Source organism: Schistocerca nitens, chromosome 4 (assembly GCF_023898315.1).
Source record: "Schistocerca nitens isolate TAMUIC-IGC-003100 chromosome 4, iqSchNite1.1, whole genome shotgun sequence".
Lineage (NCBI taxonomy): Eukaryota > Metazoa > Arthropoda > Insecta > Orthoptera > Acrididae > Schistocerca > Schistocerca nitens.
In genome coordinates, this window is record NC_064617.1 from 433,988,485 (window position 1) to 434,011,165 (window position 22,681).

Here is a 22,681-nt window from a genome sequence, read left to right on the forward strand (position 1 = left end):
TCCATTAGTTCAGTAACCAAAATCTGTTTCTTAACCCTAACAAAAGCACATATAGCTATGTTGAGCACAAATGGCACCACACAAAACTGGTATCATATACCACTGTGCACAAATGCACTGTATTTCCTATACACAGGTTCCAGTATTAAATTCCACTATCCGTATATGAATTCCAACGAGGAAGAAATTTAGGACTATGGAACTTTAGAGCATCTGATCCACTAGCACTGAGAGATCAATTTCTCCTTCTACTCTATCACTGAGGCTTCTTGCACCCAAAGCTAAGCATTCACTTCCATCACAGTTAGAAACAACTGACAGTGGATTTATGTACACACTCCTATTTTGCTCAATGACTGTTCAAGTTCGTATTCTATTAATTCCCTCTTAACTGCTTCTCTGACTCTTCAAGGTAACATCCTATCTAATGTCGTCTTAAATGCTTCTCTTCTTGCATTTGGAACGATATATATTTTCGTTCATGTCTTTATAATTCATCGACAGTCAAAGTTCTTAACCTGCATCGGAGATTCCGAAAACAATTTTTTTGTATGTCATAATATCTTCCCGTGAATCCTCTTCCTGGCTGTGAGACAAAACTTAAATTTTCTCTACTGTAACTTTCATTTCTTCTAAAGTATTTTTTCCTTTCACTTCTCTGAAAGTTTTAGTGCTTATCTGGTCTTCTACATTCTCATCCTGGATTTACCCCTTTCAAACTTTTTTTAAAATGAAATCACTATCTCATGACATTCTGCACACAGCTTTTCAACTTCAAATTCTAGAGAGCATTATAACTCATTCAAGAAAGCTACTCCTACTAACAATTTTGCACTTAATTGGCTATAATCAAATAATTATGCTCTATATTCTTCCCACACAGCACCATAGATAACAATAATTCATTCTTAATGGCTCTAGAAACTTTCCTGATTGAATCTAAAATTATCAAACCTTATTAGGCAAAACTGAAAAATTTTCTGTCTCTGGGACAGATTCATAGAACTCTTCAGGCAAAGCAGACACCGGTGAACCATTAAACCATCACCATTAGCACCTACTAAATGGTTGGTAATTAAAAGATTTACATAATTCATAACATTTTCATTATCATCTTCCTATTCCAAAATATTCTTGATTATTTCCTTTCTACCAAAATCAGAAGCATTCCTTGATTCATTATTATTAGTAACGATGGGTAAACATCAATGAAATTTGCCAACCTATCGTGAAGCCTTGGATTGCATACGTTTTATGTGTGATGCCACACCTCTTGTGCGTCCAACTCTGATGCTCCATATCATTAATTGAAATGATAATTAAATCAAGACCCTACACTGTCGACGGGTGTTGATATACATCAACGGGGACAGTTGAAAATGTGTGCGCCGACCGGGACTCGAACCCGGGATCTCCTACTTACATGGTAGACGCTCTATCCATCTGAGTCACCGAGGGCACTGAGCATAGTGCGACTGCGGGGTTTTATCTCTTGGATGCTCCCTGTGAGACCCACATTCCCAACTTGATGCCCACACACTACATCCGTAGTGCCCCTGCACATTACACTCATTACTTACGGCAACAATCTTACCGAGTCCCGTATGAGTTCGCATGAAAGGTCACAAATACTGCCTGAAAGTTGTTTTTCCTTTAACAGCTGATGTGGACGAGTTTTGATGCATGTACTGCGAGTGGAATAGTCTAAAGGACTGTACTGCCGCCCCCAGCAATTATGACGCGGCTACATTACACCGTGTTACACTGCTTCGCCACCCCCAGTTACGGTCTCCAACCCGCGCGATATTTCAGTTTCTCACCGGCTGTGTATGACTTCGTGGGATCTCAGATACCTGTGTCGCCTCTAGTCGATCTAGCACTGGGAAATTCCTTAGTTCAGCTCGATGTTGTGTGCAGAATTGTCAGTCAAATAGCGATGCAGATAGTTGCCAGCGACGTCGGCGGACCCTGTAGGTGCGCCATGTATGCGCACACACCATGTTTGCCTGCTAGACGACTCCCACGATGGCTGCCAATCTCGTGGGCGGCTGTCCTGCACCAGTAGACGTTGTACCCTTCGAAGACAACGCAGATAGTCTTCGTGTCACGCGATACCACTAGCAAAGCTTCCTTTGCGGCACAAGGCACAAGGCCGCTGTAAATTACAATTGAATGATTTGACGTCCATACCCACCCCTATTAATCTTACCCTTGCCCATCAACGTTCACAGAAAGAAACCAAAAGGGGCACATCTCGACTGATATCCTCCATTAAAAAATCTCTAACTAAGTCATCCTGGGTAGAACAGAATTTCTGCAAAAACTTTTCCTGTAATTGGCTCAAATGGCTCTGAGCACTATGGGACTTAACTACTGAGGTCATCAGTCCCCTAGAACTTAGAAATACTTAAACCTAACTAACCTAAGGACATCACACACATCCATGCACGAGGCTGGATTCGAACCTGTGACCGTAGCAGTCGCGCGGTTCCGGACTGAAGCGCCTAGAACCGCTCGGCTACCGCGGCCAGCTGCGACCGTAGAAGTCGCGCGGTTCCAGACTGTAGCGCCTAGACCCGCTCGGCCACTCCGGCCGTCTTCAATCTAAACTTGCAATAGTACTGTTTACAATAGTTACTTTGGTGCTCAGTGCACTTAGATATGGCCTAACCTGATGATTTCCATCCCCTGCAAGCATCTTTTCAGAAAAACTTAGGTTGTTCTGGCTCGTCCTGAATCATAGCACTTTCAACATGACAATGGTCTGGATCATCTGACCATTGACATTGTTGTCCAAGACTCAATTACTTACTTCTTAAATTGCATGCTGGGTTCAGATACATACATTGAGGTGACAAAAGTCATGGCACAGCTATATGCACAAATACAGATGGCGGTAGTATCGCGTGGACAAGGCTTGATAGGGCAGTGCTTTGGCTGTTGTTTGTACTCGGAGAATTCATGTGAAAAGATTTTCGACATGATTATGACCACACATCTGGAATTAGTAGACTTTGAATGCGGAATGGTAGATGGAGCTAGACGCATGGGACATTCCATTTCAGAAATTGTTGGAGTTTTCAATACTTCGAGATCCAGAGTGTCAAGAGTGTGCCGGAAATACCATTTTCTTAGAGCAGCGGCATTTGCGTGGAGGTGTCAGTGCTAACAGGCAAGCAACACTGCGTGAAATAACCGGAGAAATCAATGTGGGAAAGTATCCGTTGGGACACTGAGGTGAAATTTGTCGTTAATTGGCTATGGCATCAGACGACCGACGCGAGTGCCTTTACTAACAGCACTACTATAGGACAGTGCGACAATATTTGTCGTTAACGGGATATGGCAGTGGACGACCAATGCTAGTGCCTTTCCTAACTACACGCAGCACGACATCGCCTGCAGCGCCTCTCGTGGGCTCGTGACTATATCAGTTAGATCCTAGACGACTGGTAAACAGTGACCTGGTCAGATGAGTCCCCATTTCAGATGGTAAGAGCTAATGGACCCAAGTTGTCAACAAAGGATGATGCAAGCTGGTGTTGGCTCTATAAAGATGCGAGCTGTATTTACATGGAATGTACTGGGTTCTCTGGTCCCACTGAACAGATCATTGAGTGAAAACGGTCATGTTCGGCCGGCCGCGGTGGTCTCGCGGTTAAGGCGCTCAGTCCGGAACCGCGCGACCGCTACGGTCGCAGGTTCGAATCCTGCCTCGGGCATGGATGTGTGTGATGTCCTTAGGTTAGTTAGGTTTAAGTAGTTCTAAGTTATAGGGGACTGATGACCACAGATGTTAAGTCCCATAGTGCTCAGAGCCATTTTTTGTCATGTTCGGCTACTTGGAGACCTTTTCAGCCATTCATGGACTTCGTGTTTCCAAATAACGATTGAATTTTTACGGATGATAGTGTGTCATATCAGTGCCAAACTGTTCGCTATTGGTTTGAAGAACATTCCGGACAGTTCGAGCGAATGGTTTGGACGCCCAGATCGCCCGACATGAGTCCTATCAAACATTTATGGGGCATAATCGAGAGGTCAGTTTGTGCACAAAATCATGCACCGGCAACACGTTCGCAATTATGCAGCGCTGTAGAGGCAGCATGGCTCAATGTTTCTGCAAAGGAGTCCATGCCATGTTGAGCTGATACGCTACGCCGGGCAAAATGAAGTCCAATACGACATTGGGAGGTATCCCACGACTTTTGTGACCTCAGTCTATACACTCTACATTTTACTGTTTGCCGCACCCTCTAAAATACCATCAAGCGGCTCTTGGTTAATTTTAATGTTGGTTAAACTATTGGAGGGTTCCCCTGACTCATCAGGAGATGGAAATCTATCCTTGTCTGCTTGCTCAGTGATTTTGTCACTCGTTACTAAGACGCTTCTCAGCAAACAAAACAATTTTCGATCAGTTTACTTTTCGTCGCGGCGACTGATGACGAAGCGCTGAAACGACGTCCTGGTCCTTATAGTTGATGTGCATAGCTCGTCGCACTCGACGTACTCCATAACTTGGATAAAGATTCCGTGCACTGGCTTGCACTGCGGAGTCCATTGTTTGTCTTCAGTAATTCCCAATCACTAATAATTACATTTTGTTTTTATTTTTAAACAACCTTTTTTGTACCTGCTCCTCTCCCATAAAAGACCTTCCATTAACGTTTCAGATTATTGTGTAAAATGAAGGTGAAGGGAGGAGAAAGGAAATGGGAGAGAAGTAACTGTTGACGCCAGGTGTATCGGGACTTTATGCGGAAGCAGTGCCGACGAGCCAAAACAGGATCCTAACCTGGTATCTTCTGCTCACTAGATTAGCTGCGTTAACCACTGCGCCACCCAGACACAGTGTTCATCGCTATTGCGCTGACTATCCGGAAACGCCTCCCGGCCGATCCACATTCTCACCCAGCGATACCTATCCGCAGTTCCGGTCTATGGACTCCATGCTCGCTATATTGAGATTCCCGCAAGATGTCGAACAATACTGTGCATCCGCACTGAAGAGGTAGTTTTATGACCTATCGAGGCGAATGAAAGAACAGACACCACGCATTCCTGTAACTTTTGTAATTCCATTTGCATTCACCGTCTCCTTAAGTATGTTGCCAGTAATTTACAATTTTCCAGTGCCTTTGCGGCCATATGGAGAAGATTTCCAAGCAACAGCACAATGCTGGAACTGTTTCAGTGCCGATTATACCGTTCTGTCAACAAATGTTGACTAAATAGGAAAATAGATATCAAAAGCTGGGCGGACACTAGCAATAGTAAGTTGTTGGTGTTATTGCTGACCTCTATGCATTTTGGAACGGTGGCTGCTTGGAGAAGCTATAATTAACCCCACCTGACTATCACAATATCTGGTAGAATGCTATTACATCAATGAAACCTAAACGTAAATTTGTCAGAAAGGTTTCGGTTGGCTGTGGCCACTTATTTGAGTGTATAGGTGTCATTGTCGTCATTAACCAGGGCGAGCAGCTTACCAACGGCCATCACTCATATGTAAGATGTCGCGAGTACCAGAAAACCCCGATATTTTACTATCCTGTCAACTGGTACTCAAGGACAGCCCTGCTTTTCTGCTGCCGTAGGTACACACTAAAAGTGTTTACAGGTTATTCTATTAACTTCAGGTGACCTAGGAACTAGGACTATGTATTACCCACATATACACAGGTCAGAAAGGCAGTAAATCGTCAAATGTAATTGCGAAACATATTTTCCTTACAATATCAACAGTTACACTGCAATGAATTGATTGTCACAGTTGAGTTTGGCAACTATCGTTTAAGAGGAGAGCACATGAAAGATCCAGGACCGATAATGCATGACTGACTGTACTGAATTTATTTATTTGTATGCTTCCGTTATCAGAGAATCTCTTGATTTATAATTGCAAAATATTTCAGGTTAAGTTGTAGAGAACGCCTTCCCTTGCGCACCTTTTATGATACTGCCGTCAATCATTTTAAATATAATCCTCTTCACGTGTCAGTTACACACTACACAGAGTAACTTTACGCAAGTTAGCCAATTGTTCAACACCAGTCATGTACCTTATGCGCTTTGGAATTTAAATAGGTATAACAGTGAAAAAATGTATGTAATTAATCGGGCACTAAATGGAAACTTCATTGGTACTCTGGTCTTTCAATGATGATTCTAAAATACAGTATAGACCGTCTGCTAATATTAACGCTGAAGTAATGATCAGAATTCATCACTTCTAATGTGCAACCAGTTGATCAGGTGCGTAATTAAACCCTGCGGACACAACATCAGTAATACTCTCACTTGCAAAGCCATTCGCCGAAATCACTTAACCATCGTCGTGAGACAGTATAATGACTCGAGAACATGGTCCTATCGTCGCTCTAAAGGTCGTCGCAGTTGCAAATGATGCTTGCAAACACACATTCAAAGTGACTTCTTACACGTACACAATACTTGTGTCTAATGAATGCAGAGTAACAAGTCGCTACTGGGGTGCTGTTGCAGACAGTCGGAAAAATGTCCGAAAAGCGATAGTACTTCGAAATTACCGACTTAAATCGGAAATAAACATTTTTGCAGTGTGTTCATTTACGTGTCCTACATGTATGGCAGCGCACTAGCATTGATTCGGGCAGAACTACCCCCACCCCTCTCCTCCACAGAATATATATTTCCGTGTTCATGAATCACATTAGATGAGATGTACTTCCTTTTGGAAAATGAATGAAAGCCTGCAAAATGTAAAAGAGGAATATAGCTCATTAGGTACTGTCCCGTATATTTTTCGCGATGTTCGCAGTTTCCTCGCGCAAATGCCACATCCACATACCTTCCGACTACGTTACTATCGGCCGGCCGAAGTGGCCGTGTGGTTAAAGGCGCTGCAGTCTGGAACCGCCAGACCGCTACGGTCGCAGGTTCGAATCCTGCCTCGGGCATGGATGTTTGTGATGTCCTTAGGTTAGTTAGGTTTAACTAGTTCTAAGTTCTAGGGGACTAATGACCTCAGCAGTTGAGTCCCATAGTGCTCAGAGCCATTACGTTACTATCGCACCTTCCCGCTCTTGGCAACTCACTGCCAACTTAATGTCCAGGCGTCAGCGTGTCTAGTGTCGTTTCAAGTTATTATTGTTGTTGTTATTACTAACAAAAAGTTAATTGTGCATCTAATGCAAGTGATAAAAAACACAGAGGAGGGGACATTGAGGCACTAATACTTACCGTACATGGTACATTACAGTATGTCACTGAGAGGGTTCTGAGAACAATATGTACGTCTAACAGGCAATTGTGGCATGATGAGTGGCGAGACCCCTAAGCTGTTATATTCAAAACATAGTATCTGGATGAGCGTTGAGTGGCTGGAAAATTGCCGTGAAGTGGCCAGGGCAAGTATCAGAGGGGGCCCTTGGGCAGGTTACCTGTGTGATTGCAGCGAGCTGAGAACAGGTGTTGCGGAGTGGCCTGGCTGGCTGCGTGCTAAGGAAAGTGAAACAATATGGCCAGGAACCGACCATGTTTGTAACTGAAACTTACAATACTCACTGATAACACGAAACCTTTTTTACACTACTGGCCATTTAAATTGCTACACCAAGAAGAAATGTAGATGATAAACGGGTATTCATTGGACAAATATATTATACTAGAACTGACATGTGATTACATTTTCACGCAATTTGGCTGCATAGATCCTGAGAAATCAGTATCCAGAATAACCACCTCTGGCCGTAATAACGGCCTTGATACGCCTGCGCATTGAGTCAAACAGAGCTTGGATGGTGTGTACAGGTACAGCTGCCGATGCAGCTTCAACACGATACCACAGTTCATCAAGAGTAGTGACTGGCGTATTGTGACGAGCCATTGACCACCATTGACCAGGCGTTTTCAATTCGTGAGAGATCTGGAGATTGTGCTGGCCAGGGCAGCTGTCGAACGTTTTCTGTATCCAGAAAGGCCCGTACCGGACATGCAACATGCGGTCGTGCATTATTCTGCTGAAGTGTAGGGTTTCGCAGGGATCAAATGAAGGGTAGAGCCACGGGTCGTAACACATCTGAAATGTAACGTCCACTGTTCAAGGTGCCGTCAATGCGAACAAGAGGTGACCGAGACGTGTAACCAATGGCACCCCATACCATCACGCCTGGTAATATGCCGTATGGCGATGACGAATACATGCTTCCAATGTGCGTTCACCGCGATATCGCCAAACACGGATGCGACCATCATGATGCTGTAAACAGAACCTGGATTCATCCGAAAAAAATGACGTTTTGCCATTCTTGCACCCAGGTTCGTTATTGAGCACACCATCGCAGGCGCTCCCGTCCGTGATGCAGCTTCAAGGGTAACCGCAGCCATGGTCTCCGAGCTGATAGTCCATGCTGCTGTTCGTGCAGATGGTTGTTGTCTTACAAACGTCCCCATCGGGGGAGTAACATTACCAAGTTTTTAAGCACGCAGGGAGCAGTATCGTGGCCTTTGGTCTTAGTCTCTCGGTAGGTGAGATTTATTTTGTAAAGTTGGTGCACCCAAAGAGCCCCTTAGGCTTAAGTGCTTCTCGGGACTTAGGATTACTTCAGCGTGTACCAGTCTGGGACTGATATGTTTCGATGTGGGTGTAGACTCATAGCAGGACTATCTGTACCTGAATAACTTTTCACCTAAGGTTTCTAACGTCATTGTATAGAGTACTGGGTGAACTTGATGAACTTCGGGGTTTTCATGCAGTTCAAGTGACTGAATGCACGGCTTCAAGCTTTTAGCTTATATTCTCCGCTACCTGTGAACGATCTGTTTGTTTTGCAAAGCCAGTCACTTGATTTCTTTTTTATGTATTGCTTCCAAAACAATATATGTGAGGCCAACACTCGGAATAAAATTTGTGTTTGATCCGAATAAATTATATTGGTCAATAATAAGAACTTTGCTGTATATACTTTATTATCCTACGAGGTCATGTTTCCAGTTTTTCCCCTTAAAATTCTCAATTAATTCGGTAATCTGTTTAATTCACTTATATGTCATTGTTAAATTTATGTGCCTCATAATAGATAAAGGCTTCTGTAAGGATTAAAGGAACACTAAGTGACTTAAACCCTCCTTCAGATGTTCCATATACCAAGTTCAGGATATGTGCTTGTGAGCATGCTGTTAGGTAGCAACTACATGATCTCAACTATATTCTGCAAAACCCCGCTGATATTGCACACTACATGTCATTTCTACTGAAAAATTTTGTATTTTATCTGTCAGTTACTTGTTGTAATTCAAGAGAACGTGGATTCCTTTGCTGCCATGTTGCAGAAGCTCTTCTGCGGTATGCTGGGAACAACCTCCAGGTTGTTCTAAGCCATGTCTTCGCAAAATGCTTTCTTAGACGAGTGCAAGTTTTACAATAGCGTTTCTGTGAGCTTTGCAATTTAGGAGATGAGGTACTGGGAGAAGTAACGCTCTGAGTAGGGGTCGTGTGTCGTGCTTGGGCAGGTCAGTTGGTAGACGCCTCCGACAGGTAAAGTTCCCGAGTTCGGTTCTCGATCCAGCACACAGTTTTAATCTGCGAAGGAGTTTTAAAATGAAAGCGTTTATTACAGTAGCTACGTTAAGGAAATATTGTTCACATTGAATGCTGTTTGTTGGCGAAAAGCAATTCAATGTCAGTTCGACATTATTAAGGCAGTTACACTCTTTTACAACTTGTTTACGACTTGGTTAGCTGCAGAGGATGTTTCACATTTTTTTTTTTCATTCTGTAATAACATAGCGTTTGCGCTAGATGAGATTCTAAAAAGTATTGAAGGTTAATAAAAATGTGTGTTAAATTCATGTGTTCAAAACCACTTGCTGGTGCGCCTTTTCATCAAAGTGTCATATAGTTATCACTCAGTGGAGGAGAGTGGTGAGAAGGGGAGGGAAGGGGGATGGGCATGGTTACGTGTTGTGTTTTTGTGTCAATCTGACAATACAAGATCATTTATGACGCCTTGCATTGAGAGTCAAAGCTAAGGTCAAAGGTCATGGCTTCTGCCCCTGCATGTAGCCGACTCAAAGGTCGAAGGTTAATTTGTTTCCAGAAACCCCATTGCATTTACACTAACTTATTGATTGGCGACTCCATGGAGTGTCCTGTGCACCACGACCAGATAATGGATATACTTAGAAGGAGAGGCAGCATTGGTCGTATTTTTTGTTTTATTAACCACAAAATCGATTTTCGGTCACTTAGTGACCATCCTCAGTGCTAGAAGTTAAAAATTTTCACATAACGATCAGAGAGTATAAAACAGAAAATCACAACTACATCTGCATATGAACATAACAGTTGGTAGGAACATACCTGTAATATATAATTTAAATTGGTAGGCACTGGTGTCAACAAGCTTAGAGCGATCACTTAAACTGAGAACTGAGGCCGCTGTTTACATGCACCTGTTCAGCAGACCTCGGTGTGACAGGGCTTGGAACGCCCTCTATGTGACATGTGTCACGTGAAGACTTAATATTACTGGTTTTGCGAGATATTAACACTAAATTACTCTTGTGCATTTGTGAATCATGAAGTAATTCAAATTTTAACTGTACGTAAAACACATAGCAGACGAAGGGGGAGGAAACATCTAAAATACATTGGCGTATTGTTTTTAAAAAACAGACTTATAAAACATAAAACAGATCGATAATAAGTTGTCAGAGTGCAGGACAGGCAAAAGAGAAAAAGACAATACAAAAGAATAATATATGAATAACATGAAATGAGGTATAACACAGGTTTTTAAAAAAACATAATACCCACCATCTGGCGTGGGAAGTTAGAAGTACAACGTTCGTGATATACGTAAGATGTTACGTTAAGACTATGGAGTCAAATATATAAAAAATAGTAATAGTACGAAACTGTCATTACGTAATAATTAAAATGCCGTGAAACATAATGTTCATTACAAAAAAGTTTGTAGGTGTACATAGACAATTTTGTTATCATATTTAACCGACATGCTGATGTACGTCTCGTTTGTCCCTTTGGACAAGCTAGCATTGTTATAACAGTGGTTATAGGCTTCCGCATAAGCACTGGGTCAGAACCCATACATACATGACATCAAATATACACGGTTGCTTACTGTAAAACATAGCACCCACCATTTGGCGTGGGAAGTTAGAAGTATATCGTTCATGATTTACGTAAATATTACGTTAAAACTGAGAAGTCAAATATATAAAAATATATAAATAATAGTAATAGTACGAACATGCCATTAAGTAACAATTCAAATGCCATTAAACAATATTCATTACAACAACGAAAAAGGTTAGAGGGTGTAGAGTAACAATTTTGTTATCATATTTAACGACGTGATAATGTACATATCATTCGTCCCATCACTGGTTGTACGCTTCCGCATAAGCACTGGATCAGAACCCATACGTACATTCACAGGTTGATAAAACAGTAATAAAATTGCCAAGCAACTGGTTTTAAATATTAATAAAATAATTTGATTTTACATAGCTATAGTAGCAGTGGGACCTATATGAAATGAAAGCAGACTTAAGAAGTACCTATAATTCTAATTGTGTTATTGAAATCAATTTAAAAATATAAGATGCGAACAAGTATGCATCACACATCGAGAAACGATCATGAGGCGGGACAAGTAATAGTGCCACTTATATCAGAAATATACATCTTACTTCAGAGAAATTAAACATAGGCTATGTACGATATCCAGCACTTATTCAAACAGAAAAGGAATTGTTAACATACATTAAATATAATTGCGTAAAGTGATAACCGGTTCATATTACTTTGTGTCAACGCCTAAGAGATGCCGACTGTAGTAAAATTATGTTCAGTAGGTGTCCATAAGTTCTGAAAATTACGGAACAAAAGGGAGCATACTTTTTAAAAACCGAAATTAGTCATGTTATTAGAACAAACCGAAACATGTGTGTCTATGTATTGAGATAGTTGGAATAGCGGCCATTGTAATTGTTCTCGTAGCAACTATGACTGAGGCGTTGTATATAAGGAATAACAAGCAACTGACTACGAATTGCTAATTGTGATAATTGGCAACAAGTTGTTGACTTTTCTCATAGGAAATCGGAGAAGCATTCCCAAAAATGTGTGCTTCTCGATATCGTTTGCTCGTTAAGTAGCGCGATATCTGGAGATTTATGATGGCAAGAGATCTCCATCTCTTCCTTAAGGTCGAGAAAGCGTCCTTTTTTACCCTTGAGCAACAACTTCAATTGTGATGTCAAATCTGGAGTTGTATGACCAGTAGCTACAAGATGGGCTGCGAAATTCCATTTTTCCGCAATATCTTTCCTCTCAAGTGCAACGTGCTCACGGAACCTTCTTTCTAATTTTCTTTCGGTTTGCCCTATGTAACCTGCATTACACGTGGCACACATAAGTTTGTAAACACCTGATTTCTGTAAGACATTGCGTACATGAATGTTATTCCTTAAAAGCACGCCTAGTCTGTTCGTCGTCGAGAAACCTACATTAATATTCCTCTTCTTGAATACTCTGGCAAATTTTATTGCTAATGGGACCATAGAAAGGCAAAGTGATATATTTTTGATTTTTGGTTTCGCTTGTCTCATTCTGACTTAAATTATCTTTAGTATATTTTTTGGATACCATCTCATAAATGTCCATTACGTATTTCAACGGGTAATTATTATTTCTTGCAATTTGTTTGACTATGTTTAACTCTTTCTCATGGTTTTCATTAGTTAATGGTAATCGGAACATACGATGAAACGCAAAATGGAAAAACGCTTTTTTGTGTATGGGTTCTGACCCAGTGCTTATGCGGAAGCCTATAACCACTGTTATAACAATGCTAGCTTGTCCAAAGGGACAAACGAGACGTACATCAGCATGTCGGTTAAATATAACAAAATTGTCTATCCACACCTACAAACTTTTTTGTAATGAACATTGTGTTTCACGGCATTTTAATTATTACGTAATGACAGTTTCGTACTATTACTATTTTTTATATATTTGACTCCTTAGTCTTAACGTAACATCTTACGTATATCACGAACGTTGTACTTCTAACTTCCCACGCCAGATGGTGGGTATTATGTTTTTTTAAAAACCTGTGTAATACCTCATTTCATGTTATTCATATATTATTCTTTTGTATTGTCTTTTTCTCTTTTGCCTGTCCTGCACTCTGACAACTTATTATCGATCTGTTTTATGTTTTATAAGTCTGTTTTTTAAAAACAATACGCCAATGTATTTTAGATGTTTCCTCCCCCTTCGTCTGCTATGTGTTTTACGTACAGTTAAAATTTGAATTACTTCATGATTCACAAATGCACAAGAGTTATTTAGTGTTAATATCTCGCAAAACCAGTAATATTAAGTCTTCACGTGACACATGTCACATAGAGGGCGTTCCAAGCCCTGTCACACCGAGGTCTGCTGAACAGGTGCATGTAAACAGCGGCCTCAGTTCTCAGTTTAAGTGATCGCTCTAAGCTTGTTGACACCAGTGCCTACCAATTTAAATTATATATTACAGGTATGTTCCTACCAACTGTTATGTTCATATGCAGATGAAGTTGTGATTTTCTGTTTTATACTCTCTGATCGTTATGTGAAAATTTTTAACTTCTAGCACTGAGGATGGTCACTAAGTGACCGAAAATCGATTTTAAACAAAAAATACGTCCAATGCTGTCTCTCCTTCTAAGTATATTTACACTAACACTGCATACTACTCTCCGCTCCTCTCTCTTTCTCTCTCTCTTTCTCTCTCTCTCTCTCTCTCCTGCTCTCTCTCCCTCTCTATACCAGGTAATAAGTAGTTGCCGTGTTAATGCACCTGAAACGCTGGCTAACAATACTTTTCCCCTGTCTGTTTCGCATTGAAACACCAAGACTATTGACGAAGTATCCTCGATATGGTCGGTTCCACTTTTTTCGGTTTTGGTCTGTGGGATAAAAATAGGCAGTACAAGAATATGTGAAGGGTACGAACACAAAATATTGGAGTGTAGAGTACGGAAGTTTGACAAAAGGCATTGCCAAGGTTCACTAACCTCAGAATGGAAGCAAGGCTCGATAAGCTTCCGTTGAGTCTTCCACGTCTCTCCGCTGTTGGTTACGAGGCCATTGCCCAGAAATGGACGAAGGGGCCGCATTAAGTAGGAGCCCCGGTCTCGCAACTTCGTGCCTGCCAGTAGCTTCTGCGCGTCCTCCGCCTGTGTCACCACCACAATGAGCACCGGGCCTATATAAAACCTGCACATAAGACAGTATCTTTCCTTGATTCAGCGTACCTCTACTATGAACAGAACACAAGCACATATTATCTCTAGCAACATTAGCACATTTTCCATAACACACATTGTTAATGGGGGATACACTGTGCAAACCTTTATCAGTCTAAAAAATTGTTTATTGCTGTTGACTTACGTTAACAAAATTCCTTTATAGAGAGAGATACTGATGTGTAAATAGGCTTCTGAGCCTGAAAATATTTTTAGCACACTATTCGCAATTTAAATGTGTTTTCAATAACGTATGTTACCAAGCTGATGGTGCGTTATGGCTACCACAAAAAAATTAAAAAATGAAAATTTCGTTAAATGTTGTTGACTTTTAATTACAACACACTTTTTAAAGAATAATTGATGTAAGTAACGTTCTGAACCGGAAAATATTGACTATGGCTTTCACTGTGGGGAATGGCATGCAATAGTTTAATTGAAAAATTTATTACTTGTATCGAATCTGGTAGAAGAATTAATCAGAAACAATGAATTTTCTCTTTTAATTTTAAAATAATAAGTGATTAGCTAGATTACAATATTTTCAACAGCAGGACATAAAGTGACCCCTCCCCCGCCCCTTCTGGTATTGCGAGGGTTAAATGTCCATCACCTCAGCGTCAAATTACTGATAACGTAACGGTAGGCATTCTAGTACTCTCGTAGTCAGATTAATAAATGTAATAATACTTAAATAATCATGTTGGTAAGTTTGTGTTAGCCTATTGTACAAAGTGTATAACTTACTCGTAAATATGTTTGTCAGATACGAACAAAAGACATTAATTTGATGTATCTAATATCTGAGACAAATCGAGAAGCGAAAGAGAGAGAGACAGACGGACGGAGTTGAAGTCAGAGAGATCAACTCGAGAGATGAAGGCATGCGATAAAGGAGAAACGTCAGTCACGTTGATATGCTATGGTTTTTAGTGAACTTTGAAACAGCAGAACAATTGTAACTCCAGAAAATGTTTCACTGTAGGAGGGAATGAGAGAAACACGAAATAGTGTCCTTTTTGCTGTGGAAATCTTCACTGTGTTGAAAATAAAAATCGTGTGCAAATAATTATGCCTTTTGGCAAGGACGTAGCCGCAGAGGTGGGAGGAGGGGTGTCCGTGGGGTCCGAACACACCAATGGGATCAGAATGTGTACAGTCTTGCATTTGACATATGTGCAAGGTTCCGGACTTCTTACTATGAAGGTGTTGAAGTGTAATGATGCCTACTCAGTCCACGGAAATTCAAGGAGCAGGCACCAATCATCGTGAGATACAGTTCTAAGCAGAATCATGTAATTAAATCAGCTCCAATAGATGTACGAATCGAATTCTTCAAATTTCCCAGAACACACTGCAGCATATGTTCTAGTTCTACATGACCATATGATTAACTATTGCCCACTTACTGGTGCTGTGCAGCGTGCTATACAAGCGACCAAGTGCTGTGGCACACTCAGAGCATTTCACAATGACAACTTGCAGTGTGAACGTCGCTGCCGACATTCAAGGTTTCTATGATGACGAGTGTAGATAATTCGTTTTTAAAGATTTTGCACTCATAGCATACACAGAAAATGAGGGTATAATAGAGACATTCTCAGCAAGAACACCACCGCGGCCTTTCAAGGATGTGAACTGGACTAAAACACGGAGGAATGCAAAGTGGCTAACACGTATCTTTCATGGGCTCCACTGGGACGATCCTGGTATACCTTATAAAGAGACGATCACGTCATTTCGAATATTTGATCATCCTGAGACCATGACCTACGTCAATGGCGAGGAGAAGGTCACATGGATACAGCGAATATTCAAGTTTGCATCTATTCAAGGCCTGGATTTCTGTGGGTTCCCTGCTATCCAACAGCTCAAGAAGAAGACGTGTGAAAATAATGTTATGTATTACTTTTAAGTTGGATTAATGAAATGAATTTTTTACCTCACATTCTTTGTTCCTCTTTATTTCCACCTAGCTCCTACTTAGATAGTGTGTAGCTTTCCCCACACCGTACGTCTGTCACTGTTCAAGCACAGGAGATATAATTTCAGTCATTTTTGCTATATGTCTTTGGAAGCAGACACGATCACTCGTCGCCTGTTCCCAAAAACCTATACATGAAGCACGATAGGCAAAATCCCGTCCAGTCATTACATGTATTTCGTTTTCCTCCATCTTAAACGTCACCTCCCTCATGCTTTAAACCAATATCTTGTGCATATTGCACAGCTGTGATGTACTTTTGTAAGGGTAGGGATTTGTGAAATAACAACAAAGACATATGGTAACGAATAAAAACTTTCTATTAAGACATAGATATTCACAGTAGTAACACAGCTTTACATTCACAAATATTGTTGCTTTTACAATACACGAAGTAACACTGTTTTTAAAATCACAATTCTTGTTACTGTTTGAAACATTTTTATACACAGTTCGTGGGTTTAAAAATAATAGTACTGATTGAAAAAATTTTCATTTTACATCGCAGTACCGTTTACAGCTATTGCAAAGGTATAGATTCTCTTACACTAATACTATCACTAGCAAAATTCCATCCAAACAGAAGACTTAATTGTTGCTTTGAACTGAGTGTCTGTGAACATTCCAGTCATCAACAGTCCAATTCCGGCGTTGACGGGCCCAGGCGAGGCGCAAAGGTTTGTGTCGTGCAGTCAGCAAGGGTACACGAGTGGGTCTTCGGCTCTGAAAGCCCTATCAATGGTTTCGTTGAATGATTCGCACGCTGACACTTGTTGATGGCCCAGCTTTGAAATCTGCGTCAATTTGCGGAAGGGTTGGCGTTGCCGACCGCAGCGCCATATCCTGCTTGTATTTGAATAAGCATGTCAATACCAGTTTCTTTGGAACTTCAGTAAATATATAAAAGATTAAAAAATGGACTGAAATCATCAAAAAAGTGCACTGCATGTGCGTATGTGTTTGTGTGAGTGCACATATAAATACATTAGTTTTTATGTTTCACATACCTGTCCAGTTCATACTAGTTTTAAGTGTGAGTTCCACTAAGTTCATTTTATTGCAGCTTTTTGGGATGATCATTTTAGAGCTATCCGCTCCATTGTATTATTAAATTATTTCAGCTGCTTGAGTATGCGAGGATTTCAACCCCGTCATCAAAAATGACTCTATTATCGTCATAATGTGACACTACAACTTTATAGCGCAGCTCAGTGAACATCTCGGTCCTCGAGATTGAATACTAGTTTGCTGTACCAAGTGCGGAGGTTGCGGCAGAGCACCGCGAACACCATCGTACAAGCCCTGCAAGCAGCCTTCGACCGTGAGGATACGTGATACCGCACGTCGCACACCCTTAGCCCGACTCTGGGCGGGTCCATCTATTGTACGATATGAACACATTTTGGATCTTGGACCCACAATCTCCACAATCGGCAATCCATCCGCCTCACCTTTCATTAAGCCGATAACCCTCTTTTTCTCAGGAAAAATAAGGTAAGGATTATCGGCTGCATGTCCCTATGTGTCAAATTCATTACGATGATGCCTAACTACCTCACATGGATTCCTCACCCAATGTATGAAGCTGACTGTACCCATATAAAGTAACTATGGTCCCACGAAATGAATTTTAGAAAACTCATAGTGGAAACGATACATGTGGAGTTTGGAGATGTTCAGTAGATGCAAACCCAAACGGGTTGGTTTCGTAAGCCTTCGACATCCCCTCAGCAACGAAGTTCTCTTTGAAAGTAGTGATTTCGTCTGGTGGTGCAATTTCTTACGCCCCAAAGTACATTCCATTCGTTCCTAATCGAAATATCGCATTCATTTCTTACATTCTGCGTGGTTTTATCGTAAACGGCATTATTCATCAATTTACAAAAATCTTTTTTCGAAATCAGTATCGCGACCGCCCTCTTTTCGGTATTCAATTCAATATACTATTTCAACCATGGGGACTGATTGAAGGAGATGGCTCGGATGAGTCTACTTAGCTCCATCCCTAAGCTGAAGATTACCAGAATGAATTACATACCTCTGCTTGTAATCAAACACTGGTCATCAATTTAGGGATAGTGCTTCCTCGAGGAACTTGTTGCTGTCGACGTAACAGGATAAGTGAGGTCTGCCTCCACCACATACTTTACATACCCAATATTTTTCACCTCACACTTCGTCCGCACAGATTGCTGAATGGGCAGTCTGCCTTTGGCAGCGGAGCAGCTCGGACTTGTTTACGTCCCAGCTGCGGACGTTCGCGGAAGAAGCGGTCTTTACACCGTCGTTACTCGCGTGTATTACTGTTTGAATCGAACGCAATGGCGCACAATTTTCGAAAAACCACGATACAGTTCACATTCTGTAACGGATATGCAAGACCGAAGGCTTTCGAAATCGAACGTTTCTTGAGGGACGAAATGCATCTTAATTATACCGAAATTATTGGAATTCACTTATCAATCGTTAGCAGCACTCTTTACGTAAAGATGATTGTCGACGCAGTATGCGATTGAATTACTGAAGCCGTCAAACGAGGATTCCAATTCCGACTCTTCAATGGTCGTATTGGCGACGTTTTAGTAACTCATTCAGGCCTTGGCGTTCGTACGATTCGAATATTCGAGTTGCCTTTCGAGGTACCCGAATCACTGGTCACTGAATCACTCCAGTCATACGACAGAGTTATTAGTCATACGGCCAAACGTTGGGAAAGTTTTGGCACGTATTCAGTGCTCAATGGTGTCCGACAGATGCGAATTGCTCGTACGAAATGTGTTCCATCGTATATAAACATCGGCGGCTGTAGAGCTATTGTCATATATGATGGACAGCCCCGGACATGCTCCGGGTGTTGTGGTGCAGGACATCTTCGATCTGCGTGTATGCAGAGGAGGCTCGTGCAACTCCCCAGTGGAGACTTCCAGAATCCGGTTACACCAACGTCACTGCCGCTGACTTACGTGAAGGAGCCTCGCGGGGAGGTGACGCCTAGGTCGGAGCGTACTATCGAACCAACGCTGCCATTGATCGAGGCGCCTTTGGGCCCCACTGAAGAAGGAATGGCTCTGACCAACCTCCAATCCCAGACACTGCACGCGGTGGAGAAAGAGGATGACAGCATCACGTAAGGCATGGAAGCTGAAGTGGAACAGCCCCAGGGCGTTGTGATAGTGGCGAGACAGCGGGAGATACAAGATTCGCCAACACCAGAGGCCGACGTTAGGACCCGCAAACAAGAAGCGTTGACTAAACTCTGCGTAGACGCTCCCTTCTCTTCTTGGGAGCCCTGATGATTCTAACACTATGGAGCTGTCAGACTTGGAACCACAAGCTTCGGATGTCGCTGACCATATGAATTCAGACAGTGAAAAGATGTCATGTCGTTCAGACGACGCATCCGCTCAGGGGCCCGACACCCTTTCTGCGGCAGAGTCTAAAGCTGCGAAGATCCACAGATGCCACACATCAGTGCCGCACAGAGCAGTTTGGAGCACCCCAATAATAACAGCTGGGATGCGCAGGACGAAGAAGTCACCGATGCGGACCCTTCCATTGATGGAGACTCGCATCCGTACGCATCTCAAGAGACCTAATGCTGCAGGGAGACATCCGCCGGGCGACCCTCTGCGGATGTGCAAAGGGATTATTGATACGGTGAATTTTCGTCATTTTATCGTCATGAGGATATGACAGCTACACTAACCCAGGCATTCAGAATAGGGACAGTGAACATAAATACCATTAGATCGCCTGTGAAACAGCAATTGTTTAGGGACATGATATACGCGTCAGATGTGGATATACTAATGGTGCAGGAAATTTACATTCCTGAGTTCCAGGAAGTACAAGGATACATCTCCTATACCTCGCCTCACTCGAACAACGACAGTGGAACGGCGATATTGGTCCGGGACGGGATACCGGTTCGAGACCTGGCTTATCTGCCTTTGGCACGAGGACTGGCGATAACTGCTAATGTAATTCGTATTCTCAGTGTTTATGTCCCTTCCGGCAGAGACAACAGAAGGGCACGTGCGAGATAGTACTCGGAAGAGATTGTGCCCTTATTTACCGGCAGATTAGATCATTTCATTATAGGTGGTGACTTCAATTGTGTTTTAGCCCAAAAAAAAAAAAACCAGACTCACATTACAATACCTGTTGTGAACTGCAAGTGGTATGCCGGGACCTGGAGTTATGCGACACCTGGGACAGGATTCATAGGAACGGTGAGGGATATAGTTTTTTTACCAGTCACTCGACGAACAGACTTGATCGAATATATGTTTCGGATGGCCTGCGGGATAAGGTGGTCGACGCGGAACGAGGGTCTGCGGAATTAACTGATCATCTGTCTTACATTTGTACCATATCACTTCCTCGGCAAAGTGTGCGGACAAGCCGCGGGACGTGGAAGCTCAATTCGTCACTTTTAGCGGACCCCGAATGTCGTCAGAGAGTCGAGGAGGTATTGGCCACATGTCAACGCCGTCTACTAACATATGCCCCCGTGCTTCGATGGTGGCTCGAGTGTACTAATCCAGCAATAAGAAGATCTCTAATACAGTATGGTCGGGACAAGACGAGATGGCAAAGAGACACTCTTGATTATTATTGCACCATGTTTCGTGAGCTGTCATTCCAGTTGCCGTCTGCAGAACATCATCGCAGACGTTCATCGTGTTAAGGCATAAATCCTATCGATCACGTGACGACGACTGTGTGGCATCCCAATACGAGCAAGATGTCTCGACACCATCACCTCGATGCACCATGTGTCGCGGGAACATAAACGTTACCGCCGGGCATTGGTCACAGTGCTCCACGATTTACATGGCCGTCAACTGACAACACAACAGGACATTTCAAATAAATTTTAGAGCATTTCCGCCACCTATATGCCGGAACACCGACGGACAGACGACATTGACAGAGACGGATAAGGCAGCACTTATGGAGCCACTCACAGAAGACGATATAAAGGTGGCACTCAAAAAAGGAGCAGCCCATAAATCACCAGGGCCAGATGGGATTACGTCAGAGTTTTGTCGAGAAATCGTGGACATGATGATGCCACAGTGAGTGTCGATGTACAATGAAGCGATATGTCCTGACATGCGCCTACCGTCGGATTTTGTGACGGGCTTTCTTCTTCCAATCCCGAAGATGGCGGGGAGTTGCAGTGTTAATCAATATCGGCCTCTCATTATGCTAAACACCGACTATAAAATCTTTGCACGACTACTAGCGTCTCGTCTCAAACTGGCGATATCTAGAACAATATCCCCTGATCAGGCTTGCCTGGGGTGCGAAGCAACATCTCCTCGGCGTTAAGTGAATACCGTGACTCTATCGCCCTTGCGGAAACGTGTCGAAAGTGAGCAGCTATGATATCTGTGGACTTCGATCGCGCGTTCTGCAGGATAAACCATGACTTCTTGGCGTCAGTCATGAGCCGAATGGCGGTTCCACCTGTTTTCATCTCCATCGTTATGAGGTTAATACGAGGGGCTACATCGAAGGTGATTGCAAACGGTCGGGAAGCGGGCTCTATTCCCAGTAACAGCTCGGTTCGACAAGGGTGTCCACTCTCCATGATGCTGTTTGCGATAGCAATCGAGCTGCTGATATGTGTTACGAGGCGCTCAGTTACGGGGATAGCGCTTAATGAGAGCTCTTTCGTTTGTCGCGCATATGCGGACTAACTGATCTTTCTTGTCAGATCATGACATGAAGTGCGTCAGACTGTCGAACATCTAGACTCTTACAGGACGGCGGCAGGCAGTGTAGGTAACATGACGACATCCAAAATTATGCACATTGGACGAGGTCTGGAAGACATACCGGAACCGTTTCAGACGATGGAATCGCTGATATGTCTGGGGATCACATTTACCCGTTCACTACGGCGGTCAGCGGCGGCGAGTTCTCGGCGGCTTCTGCAGAATGTTCGTCTGACAAAACGCAACAGCTCACTGAGAGCCTTTGACATGCTCCAACGTGTGGCATACACCAACGTTCACATAGCGTCAAGACTGCCCCATTCAGGGCAGATCCTACCAATACCGAAGGGTATTGTGGACCGCCTCATGGCGGCCTTTGGTTATTATCATAGTACATGGATGTTATTTAAGATCATATATGACACGTTAACCCTACAGTTCCGGAACGGTGGCCTCAACCTCACAAACGTGCGAAACAAAGCTCTGGCGCTTTACATGCGAGCGATGATACGAAATTGTCAACAAAGAAAGCATACCATAACATCAGCTCTGATAGAAGTACTTGTTCCGCCTTCGTACGAACCCCCGATAGCAGTAGACAACATTTCGCCTTCTCTTGCACACATTGCCTCATTTCTTGTTGATTATAGTTATGTTCGTC

General features: G+C 42.6%; 1 protein-coding gene across 1 annotated transcript in view; it reads right to left on the reverse strand.

Moving 5' to 3' along the window:
• The window catches only part of LOC126252360 (cytochrome P450 4C1-like), a 182,009-nt gene that overhangs the window by 136,747 nt on the left and 22,581 nt on the right, over positions 1-22,681 (reverse strand). The window contains exon 2 of the mRNA XM_049953252.1: positions 14,080-14,281. Coding sequence (XP_049809209.1) covers positions 14,080-14,281 — 202 coding nt within the window. The remainder of the gene's footprint in view (positions 1-14,079; positions 14,282-22,681) is intronic.